Source organism: Colobus angolensis, unplaced genomic scaffold, assembly GCF_000951035.1.
Source record: "Colobus angolensis palliatus isolate OR3802 unplaced genomic scaffold, Cang.pa_1.0 Scaffold432, whole genome shotgun sequence".
Lineage (NCBI taxonomy): Eukaryota > Metazoa > Chordata > Mammalia > Primates > Cercopithecidae > Colobus > Colobus angolensis.
Window position 1 is genome coordinate 956,321 of NW_012117733.1, and position 11,159 is coordinate 967,479.

The following is an 11,159-nucleotide window of genomic DNA, read 5'->3' on the forward strand; positions in this document are numbered from 1 at the left end:
AGGTTTATGCTATTCTCCTGCCTCAGCCTCCCGAGTAGCTGGGACTACAGGCACCCGCCACCTCACCCGGCTAGTTTTTTGTATTTTTTAGTAGAGACAGGGTTTCACCGTGTCAGCCAGGATGGTCTCGATCTCTTATATCTAGATCCAAATTGACACTCCATCTCTCAATTTTTATATGTCGAAAAAATCTAATTTTAAAAACCAAAGTTATGGAATAACCTAATAGAAAATTCCTTGTTAATGACAAGGAAGAGAGTAGAGGATGCCACTTTCTTTTAAGAATGATCATTATTAGTATAAGAAATCATCTTCTGAAGGATTCAGGAAAGCAAAACGTGTTCTTCTACTCAGGGAACATGAACCCAGATTGATGAGGTGGTACAGATTAGACAATTAGATAAAATTATAACCTAAACCACACAAATACTGATTAACCAAGAGATCAGTGTGTGTTGCCTTCATTTCAGTAAGTTCCACAGTGTGGGCATTAAAGGGTAGGAAGAGTTGAGTTTTCTAAAGAAGAGGGATGGCCTTACAAGGAGGAAAAAGTGAAGGCTTGAGCAGGAATATGCCATGGGTGAGGGCTGCGGGGAGAACAGCCTAGGCAGACTCTCAGGCTCCTGCTGAAACCAGAATGAAGAGTCAGAGACAGACATTGGAGGGCAAGAGGAATGCATAGTCTTGGGTTGTGCTTTGAACTAATGGGAAGAATATACTTTCTTTTACTTAAGGAATTACACAGTATTGGTCTACAAAATTTCACTTATGTTATGGAGAGGTAATAAAAATCTGTTCTAGGAGTGTGGCTACAGGAATAAAATAAAAGGAATAGTCTAAAAGACAATACTGTTGCAGAAAGATTTCATGGTAGAGGAGATGAAATATCTACAGAATGCCTGTTAAGAGTACATAGTTGAGGTGCTTTATAATTCTTTAAAAATTAAGCTGGGAGCCATGGCTAATGCCTATAATCCCAACACTTTAGGAGGCCAAGGTGGGAGGATCACTTGAGTCCAGGAGTTTGAGACCAGCCTGGGCAGTGTAGAGTGACCTAATCTTTACAAGAAAATTTAAAAATTACCTGGGTATGATGGCACATGCCTGTAGTCTCACCTACTTGAGAGGCTGAGGCAGGAGGATTGCTTCAGCCCATGACAAAGATACAGTGAGCCAAGATAGTGCCACTGCACTCCAGCCTGGGCAACAGAACAAGACCCTGTCTCCAAATAATAATAATAATAATAATTACTCCTTAAAAATGTAAGTTGAATGAAGGGAAAAAATATTGAGAATATCTCTTAAAATAGCTAGACTTGGAAAATGGTAAGAGTGGCAGAAGTGGGAGATATGGAAAGAAGAGGAAAATGAGTGGGGGGTAAGGAATTCAAATTTGAATAACACTTGAGATAATACCATGTCTTCAATGTTCCTCTTCCATGGAAGCCTCAAGTCCTCTAACTCACCAGGAAGTAAATGGCTCAGCTCTCCATAGCAGACTACTTTGTTCTTTCTCTTTGAAATCCCCTTGTGTTGGGTTTTTGAACAGGAATCATTTTTTCTCTGCTTCCTCTGTTCTCCTGTTATTACTCTTGTAACTTCAGAATTCCCCATGGTCGTCTCATGCCCCCCGCCCTTCTATTTCACACCTTCCTATGTTTCTCTATTCATTCAGTAACCAACCTTCAACCCACATATCATCACTCAGAATTCTCCACCTCCAGGGACTCACACTCAGAACTTGTTTTTCCAGAGCTCATCCTCCTCCCCTGTCAATTCTACCCTTCTTCCCAGACAATAAATACTAGCCTGTAATCCAGTTTCCCTTTTACCCCATTTATTAGCCCACTTCTGGCATTAACTCTCTACCTAGCCTGGCTCCCATGATTAGCCTTTGTCAGCACTCTGCTCTCATTAGTTCCCTCTTTGCCATAGATATTCTGATCTCCAAACCTTGCATTCTCCCCTCTCATTCTCCCCGGCTTTGCTAGAAAAAGTCTCACAGCTAAGTGTGTTACAAACAGATGGTATTAGATGACGTCCCTGTGGTTCAGACTCTATGTTTGGCTTCTTAGCAGACCTCTCTTAGGAAACTAGATTTCCTGTACTTACACATTTTAAGGGGCCAAATTAAACTAAGTATCCAAAATTACACTTACCACATTCACGAGCAACCTATTTCTTTTATAACTTACTATCGTACTTAATTATATAATAACTCATTCCACAAAACCTGGACATAATTTTTATAGCCTCCTTTTCCTTCAACTTCCATATGAATGCATCAGTCAATCATTTGTGTTCATGTTGTCTAGTCAGTATTTTGTCCATTTCATTATCTAATTGCTTCCTTACTACCTCTTGCCATATCCCATCCATTCTCCTACGGTGGTCCTAGAAGTAATGATGCCAAGCTCCAATCTGACCACATAATGCCTCTGCCCCTGCTGCAGCATTCCAGCATCTGCAAATTGTCCGCAGGAAAGTGTTCAAACTGATCTAACACCTACACATCTTCTGGAAGTGACTGCTAATCGTTTCTGCTTCACCCTCTGAACTCTGGCAATGCCCAGCTAGTTCTGGACCCCCACCCACACGCTGAGGAACCTTAGCTCTGTAGCTTTGCTCATTCCCTTCCACCCAGAGAGAGCAACTTTGGCTTTTCCCCACAATACCTACTCCCACACATTAGTAGGAGTTATCTGTCCTTCAGAATTCAGCACAGAAACATCTCTGCCAGGACCTTTCTTGTCCAACTTCCCTCTTTCTCTCCTTCACCTACCTCCACCTGCCTTAGCTGGTACAGTTTCCTCATTTTCATGGTCCCATAGCATCCTGTGAATACCTCTGTTCTGACACAGTGATTGTCTTTTCTTTTGGACTCTTAACTCCTTGCAGGACAGCCACCATCAAAACACATCTCATTGATTCCTTTAACTTTGGTGCCAGGTTTCAGGTGAGGTATGCAGGAAGTACACAATGAATGCACGTTGAACTGTTCAGCTGGACTTACCTTGGCACTTAGAAATCTCCTTCGTTTCCTTTTGATTCCCACACAATGGCTCTTCCTACCATTCCCATCCTCCTTGGTTTCTGGGGGTGCCTCAGTCTCATCTGATTCTGGGAGGTTGACCTTGCCTCAATATGATTGGTAGAGACCCTATCTTCTTTTTTATTTTTTTAAATTTATTTTATATACTTTTTTTTTCCTTGAGATGGAGTTTTATTCTTGTCACCCAGGCTGGAGTGCAATGGCACTATGTTGGCTCACCGCAACCTCCACCTCCCGAGTTCAAGCGATTCTCCTGCCTCAGCCTCCTGAGTATCTGGGACCACAAGGATGTGCCACCATGCCCAGCTAATTTTGTATTTTTTAGTAGAGACGGGGTTTCACCATGTTGCTCAGGCTGGTCTCGAACTCCCGACCTCAGGTGATCTGCCTGCCTCGGCCTTCCAAAGTGCTGGGATTACAGGTGTGAGCCACCATGCCCAGCAGAGACCCTGTCTTCTGTCTGTCTCTGCACTTTAAGATGCAGCTGCTTCCTCCTACCTTCTCCTCCTGCTCCTCTGCCTCAGAGACAGCTGCTCCCTTTCTTGGTTGCACACCTCTCATCCCAGCAGTCCTGCTCTATCAATACACTTTACCTCTGACATCCTCGACTCTTCCTTCTCTCTGCAGTTTCTTCCTCATTCCCAAGACATACTGCATTATCCATCTTCCCCAATCTTGAACACCATCTCTTCTTTTTTTTCACCTTTTTACCTCGAGTTTTTTTTTTTTTTTTTTGCTTTCCCTAACACACTCCTTTAAAAAGTAGTTTATATTAAACTAGTTTCTGTTTCTTCCCTTCTACTTCTATTCTTAGACCCTAAGACTCTGGCTTATAATTCAACCAATCTGCTGAAATGGCTTTCTCCAGGATTATGAGTTCTCACCTGCTTCTTAGCCTTCAATTTCCCTGATATCTCTCTATCATACAATGCTGAAAACTTCATTTCTTTACAACTTGACTGATGCGATATTGTCCAAGTTTTCCTCTTAATTTTCCAGCTGCCTCTTCTTGGTCTCTTTTGCCATTTCTTTTCCTACCTCCTAAAAAATATGGGTACCCATATCCCTGAGCCTATTCCACACCATCATATATTGCCTCTTAAGGTTGGCTGTTCTGTGCCTGTGCCACATCTCCCTGACTTGACTGTTAGCCATGCAAAGGTGAGGAATAATACGTTTCTTCAGCACATTCAGCAAAGCAGTTTACTCACAGCTGCTCAAGAAACTTGTGATTTGATTGACTACAAACAAATGATAGGTTAGACCACATAAATAGATTAGAATCCATTAGTTTAAAAGAAAAAAAATTGCAAAAACCAATGAGCTCATTCAAACCAGTAAATAGAGAAATAAATACTCAATACCAAAAGAATTAAAGAATTCTATGTTTTTACATTTACTCTTTTGTAATGATTGAAAAAGAGAATAAAGGAAATCACAGAAAATAACAGGGTATAAATTCATTTCTAGAAATTCCTAATATTTAAAAAAATTATAGTATTATAGTCTAATGTACAAATTATATATAAACTATATATGTTTACAGTTTATAAAAACATGTTTATATACATGTAGACATGTAAACATATATGTAATAGATATACACATAAAATACATATATTTTATAAAAACATGTTTATATACATGTAGACATATATGTATGTAAACATATGTATAGACACGTATAAAATACATTTACTATACATTTAAACATATATATGATTTTTACAGTAAAAAACTGTATAGAGTCCCCAGAATAATTCACTTTCATTCCCTGCATTTAAAAGTATATTTGTCCTTATTTTTATTTTATTTTAATGCACCTGGACCAAAATAGAAACAAGTCACATGTTATAAACAAATGACCTACTCTACTAGTCACAAGTTGTAAATAGATTTGGACATTTATACCAGAACTTGTGGAAGAAGGTGATGAACTCAGTGACCCTTAATTTAACCCCTCATTTACCAAGCTGAATTTATTATTTCCAGCCTAGTTCCAGGTAAAAGGACCTAAATTACCTACTCTTAAAGTATCAGGCAAAGTATTATGTCCCATCTGTGGAACTGTTAAGAGGGTTACTGGAAATGCTTTTTGTCTGGGAGTTGAAGTTGCCATAAAACAGATCTGTGGGCGCTATAGAAAAGGCTTGAGTCCAAAAGTGTGTCCTGAGATGTGGCTGGATTCCTGGGGGAGGTTTCTACCCACACAGCTCCTCCTTTGTCTACCTAGAGTGTTTCTAGTCTAACCACTGTTAGGGATTGGACATTAAGGTACCTTGGAAGATAATTTGCTTCAAACGCATTGTCAGGCTACTGCCAACTGCTTAGCCAGAACAAAAGAAATTTAGCATGAATATTATTAACTCATTGTGAAATATGATGAGCCTGCTATTTAAATTAAACCTCAATGTTTTGTATTTGTAACAAAATAGAAGAAGTAACCCAAGAGTCTTCAAGCTATTGTAAAATTATAACTCTAGGATTTAAATTCATTATGCTTATTTATTTATTCACATATTTATTTGTGTATTATTTTTGTTATAGCAATGGTTATTTTTATTTCTTTACTGTTCCCTGTGTTATTCTCCCTCACCTGCTGAAGTATCCCTTGTGCTGTTTAACCATGACTGCCTTACAATTTGGTGTTTCGTGAGGACCTGGGCTTCAGCAAGGGCATCATGAGCATTCTCATAATTTGACTATCTTAGTTTTCTAACCCTTTGGAACGATCTCATCCAGGTATAGGGCACTGTAAACAATGACTATCCAAAGCACTTTCACCAATATTCATGAGCCCAGGGTGAAATGAATAGATTGAATCTGATGGCTTGATGCTGATGGCTAGGTAATGCACAGGATTACCTAGACACTAAAAAAATGCAATGAGATATTAATTTTCTGGCCTTTTTCACATGGTAAATATGGTTGGTAGCTGGTGTATCTGATCACTGTGGACATCAGGAACCAGGACACAATGTCCCAAAGTTCCTTTCCCCTCACACAACATCCTGGTCAGCTCCCCCTAGTCTACTCCAGCATGTCTCCAACAACCAACTGTAAAGCTTCCTGGCACCTCTGAAATACTGTTCCCAAGATGCTGTCAGTAACCATGTGATTCTCTAGAATTACAGACAGGAAAGCCTTTGCCACTTCCTGCCTTTTCTGATTGAGTCATCATTGACAGTGACAAAGAGAGGTTGATAGATACCTTCAAAGTTCTAATCTCTGGTTTTGAAACTTGAAGAGGATAGCTCAGCCCAGTCAAAGAGGAGCGAAGGATTGAGCCAGTAATCCAACATTGTTTTCACCCTCTGATAATATGCGCTATGATGAATCTATGTTGTAGAATTAAGGAAAGATGCTTAGTGTGGTACCCACCATAGTGAGTACCTGGAATGTTTCAGCAGATACTCAGTGCTGGTTCTCCTCTATCCCTTGCCCATCTCCCTCCCCTCCCGACCCACATGGTATAGGAGTCGTCCTGTTGCAGAACTTCACTTTCTTCCCCTTTCTCTTCCTGTAGACACAAAGGACATGAGTGAATTTGAGACGGAAGGCTTCTTTGCTTTGCATCAGCGCCGGGGTGCCATCAAGCAGGCAAAGGTCCACCACGTCAAGTGCCACGAGTTCACCGCCACCTTCTTCCCACAGCCCACATTTTGCTCTGTCTGCCACGAGTTTGTCTGGTACAGTCACTTGGCATCTCCCTCCAAGCTTCGGGTTATGCATTTTGTTGCAGCTTCTTAATCCTGTAGGCTGGCATGCTCCACCATGGGGTTATGCTGGAGTAAGTGCTGCCTCAGCGTTGTCAGGGACCTCGCCTGAACTGAGAAGGTTCAAATGGTGTGATCCAATAGAAGAGGTGCATGAGGAAGCCAGGTCTAGTCAGGAAAAATGCCCGTGGGATTTTAGTTTCTGCCTCAATCGGGGGCTACTGGGGGTAAGTGGGAAGGAACAGAAGTGAAACGTATGTTTATTACAAGCAGTTTTCCAGTTTTATAGTCAAAACTTCCCCCACCTAATGGCCCAACCGTGCTGGTGCTACTTTTTGCAACAGGCAGCACTTTGCCATTGTAGCTAATGGTTTAAATGTTTATGAGGCTCTTGGGTATCTTAACAGTCATCAAACAGATCAGTTTAAGCCTCAGTAACCACATAGCAAAGGCTGTGACAGAGTAGAGACTTGAAATGACTCCTGTTTCTGGCTCTCAGCATCCTAGCCTATTAAGGGATACTCTTCCCTTTAGGCTACTGCAGAAACTGTTAAAGTACAGCTCGCATGTAACCAGGGTATCCACATGCCAGATCGACTTGGAGGGTTTTCATCAACCTGCTTTTGTCTAATCACCTGAACCTCCTTTCTCTCTAATCATGGATGTCGCTCAGGAATCGGCCCTACATGTGAGACTTTTTTGGTTGCAAATATTCTCAGATGCTCAGAAAGAGGAAATAAAATGTTACAGATGTCTTTGTTCATCTGTAGTGAGCTCACCAAGACCATGAATTTTTAAGTCTAGCACAGGGAAATGTGCTACGAAGAGTCTGTGATGCATGCATTTTCATTCATGCCTTTTCATCTCTATACGTTTGTTTGGAAAATACAACAATAAAAAAGAAGTCAGCCGCTTCTCATTTATGTATTTATCAAACTTTTTAAAAAGCAGCTTAAAATGAAAAACACTCTGTTAATACTCTCGGCGAATGATACAAGAGGGCTGCTGATCAGAAACTGCTCTGTGATCTTAGGGGGTTATGAGATCTCATTCACCTCTTAAATGCTGTTGGTGCTGATGTTGATACCACCGTTGAAATAAATCAGTGTGTGCTTTATTACAGGGGCCTGAACAAACAGGGCTACCAGTGCCGACGTAAGTAAGAGGGTTTCGGTTGTAGTACCATCATTCTTTTTATTTAGTTATTCCTTAGGCTATGAAGATCGTAAGCTGCAATTTTTTTTTTCTTTTCAGAATGCAATGCAGCAATTCACAAGAAGTGTATTGATAAAGTTATAGCAAAGTGCACAGGATCAGCTATCAATAGCCGAGAAACCATGGTACGTATTTACATTCCTCTTTGACGTGCAGTGATTTTTATCAAAATGTTAAATGTTACAGCCCATGAATTTTTCTGAATAATGCCAGAACTTGAATCCTTCCATTTATCAGTGAACATCCATCTCCCTAAAACTCTTTCCTCTTCAATAATGATTCTTATCGAGTTACCCAAACCAGAGGATGAATTAGAAATTAGCCAGGCATGGTGGCATAAGCCTGTAATCACAGCTACTCAGGAGGCTGAGGCAGGAGAATCTCTTGAACTCAGAAGGTGGAGGTTGCAGTGAACCAAGACCACTACACTGCACTCCAGCCTGAGCAACAGAGTGAGACTCTGTCTCAAAAAAAAAGAAAAAAAAAAGGAAATCTGCACTTATACCTCCTAAATATACACAAATTATATACAGGAAGAATTTTTATGACTCTACTTTTCCAGAAAAATGGCATAGAAAGTGGCCAGAAAGCATAGTTTAGATTAATTCTATGAGAACAATCCTTGTGGCACCCCCCAGCTGGAAATGACAGTAAAAGAGTAAATAAAGGCAAATGATGATAAGATACTGCAACATGGCATTTGCAAGGTCAGAGATAATAACAAAGGCATAATTTTATGTTGAGAAGCAAATATTTCTTTCAGAATAAACTTTGAGGTATAATCTGAAGACAAATTATATTTTACCTAATGGAGGAGGGAAACTGGGCTAGCATATGGGCAGCCTATCATTATGAATTTTAAATTGTTTTAAATTTGTATATATTTAGGAGGTACAAGTGCAGATTTCTTTTTTTTTTTTTAATTAATTTTTTTTTTTTTTTGAGATGTAATCTTACTCTGTCACCCAGGCTGGAGTGCAGCGGCATGATCTTGGTTCACTGCAACCTCCACCTTTCAGGATCAAGAGATTCTCCTTCCTCAGCCTCCCATGTAGCTGGGATTACAGGCGTACACCACCACGCCTGGCTAATTTTTGTATTTTTAGTAGAGATGGGGTTTCACAATGTTGGCCAAGCGGGTCTGGAACTCCTGACCTCAGGTGATTCACCTGTCTCGGCCTCCAAAAGTTCTGGGATTACAGGCATGAGCCACCACACCTGGCCTACAAGTGCAGATTTCTTCTATGCATATGTTACCTAGTGGGGAAGTCTGGGCTTCTAGCGAACCCACCATCCAAAGAGTGAATACTATGCCCAATAAGTAATTTTCAACCCTCCCTCCCTCCCATCCTGCCACCTGTAGTCTCCAATGTCTATTACTCCACTCTGTAAGTCATGATGAAATCTTTTGACTTCCTTCTCCCACCCTTTCCTTCTTCATTCCACAAATTCTCATTGGGTATCTGATTCTTGGAAGATACTGTGCTCTTCCAATGACAGCATAACACAAAACAGATGTGGTCCTGCAAAGTTGGAGAAAGAGATAATAAACAAACAGCTATGTATGGCTTTGATTTGTATTAAGTGCTACAAAGAGAGTAAACAAGGTGCACGGATGGAGAGTAAGCAGGTGGCCTACTGAGACTCCGTCGTCAGGGAATCTCCCCAACGGAGGGAACACTGAAACTGAGAGGCTGAAGAGTGACAGAGCTGGTTACGTGAAGAGCAGGAGCAAGGAAGCTCCTTACAGGCTGGAAGACCCTGCTGAGGGAGAGTCCAGTGTGTTCCAGGAACTGAAGTGTAGTGAGAGCTTCAAGGGCTGAGACTGGAAGCCCACACTGGGGAATGCACAAAGGCCTGGGTCATGCTGGCTTTCTTTGGAGCCTGGAAAAGCGATTGCATTTTGTGCAACTTGTAGTAGAAAGCCCACTTCGGGATGCTGTAGTAGAAATAGTGTGTTGAGATGTGAAAGTAAAACCAGAGGAGATAGAAGGAATCCCCCAGGCGGGGAGATTGGTGGTTTATACCAGTGAGACGTCAGCAGAGATGGAGCAAAGGGGTCAGGTTCTCTGGTGATTTTGATGTTATAAATGACTGGATTTGCCAAAAGATTAGATGAAAGAGGTGGATATAAGGATGATGCCCCAGGTTCTGGCTTCTGCCTGAGGCTGAGCAGTGTGGTAGATAACAGAGCCACAACGGAGTGAAGAAGACTGGAAGGAGAGATGAATTTTTCCACTTTGGATAGTTGAGTCTGAGATGTGGACATCCAAGTGGAAGCATCAAATAGACAATTTCACATGAGCTTGGAATTCCTCTGGGACAAGGGCCCAACCCTATAAATCTGACAGTGACCATCATATAGGTAGATTTTAAAGTTGCTGCAGAGATCGCCTAGTGAGGAAATACAGAAGGTTCAGGACTGACTACAAAGGAATCTAAAATGAGATGTTAGGTAGAAGATAAAGGATAGAGATAGACATTGAGAACCTGGGCTCAGAGAGCACTCCTCCTACACCCAGAGTGTATGAGTTACAGAAACCAGGAGGAGAAGAGGTGGGTTGTGTACTGTGCAGTTGAGGTGTTGAGGAAATTGAGTTCCACATGCAGATCTTCACAGGCTTGAATCAGAGAAATGTCAGGGGCATCTTGGAGGTGTTAGTCTGATTGGCCTGCATGAAGGGTGATTTGATGACATGAAAACAACCTGTGAGTTAACATTATGAAGAAGGTGGACCATGAAGGAGATGATGGACAGAGAACAGTGGCTGGGAAATGAGACTCCAAGGATGGAAAGTGCTCCCCTGGCCAGGGAGGGATGGATAAAGCTGGAGAGACAGATAAACAAGACAGTCAAGTCTGTTGGCAAGAAGCGAAGAGGTCCCGAACTCTGGTGGAGACGGGTCCCTGGTGCTTCCACAGTTTAACCGGAAGGGGAGTAGGGCAAGACAGTTGCTGATGGGGATAGGTGTGGAGCTTTGGTGGTGGACACACAAGGGCGCTACCCTTAGACTGCATGTGTCCCCCGTGGAGTCTGACGGCTGGAGGAAGGAAAAGAGAAAGCAACAAGTGCCTTCGAGGAAAAAGGAAGATCTGTGGGATAATTACCTTAGAGAAAGCAAGGTGACTTGTGAAAAGCCAGACTGTGGAGCAGAGCTGAAAGTCCATTTGAACTG

General features: G+C 41.6%; 1 protein-coding gene across 2 annotated transcripts in view; it reads left to right on the forward strand.

Annotated features, from left to right (window-relative positions):
- PRKCQ (protein kinase C, theta) overlaps positions 1 to 11,159 on the forward strand; it is a 101,428-nt gene that overhangs the window by 10,423 nt on the left and 79,846 nt on the right. For both annotated transcript variants that reach the window (XM_011957054.1, XM_011957055.1), the window contains 3 exons: positions 6,579 to 6,741; positions 7,892 to 7,923; positions 8,023 to 8,108. In XM_011957054.1, coding sequence (XP_011812444.1) covers positions 6,579 to 6,741; positions 7,892 to 7,923; positions 8,023 to 8,108 — 281 coding nt within the window. The remainder of the gene's footprint in view (positions 1 to 6,578; positions 6,742 to 7,891; positions 7,924 to 8,022; positions 8,109 to 11,159) is intronic.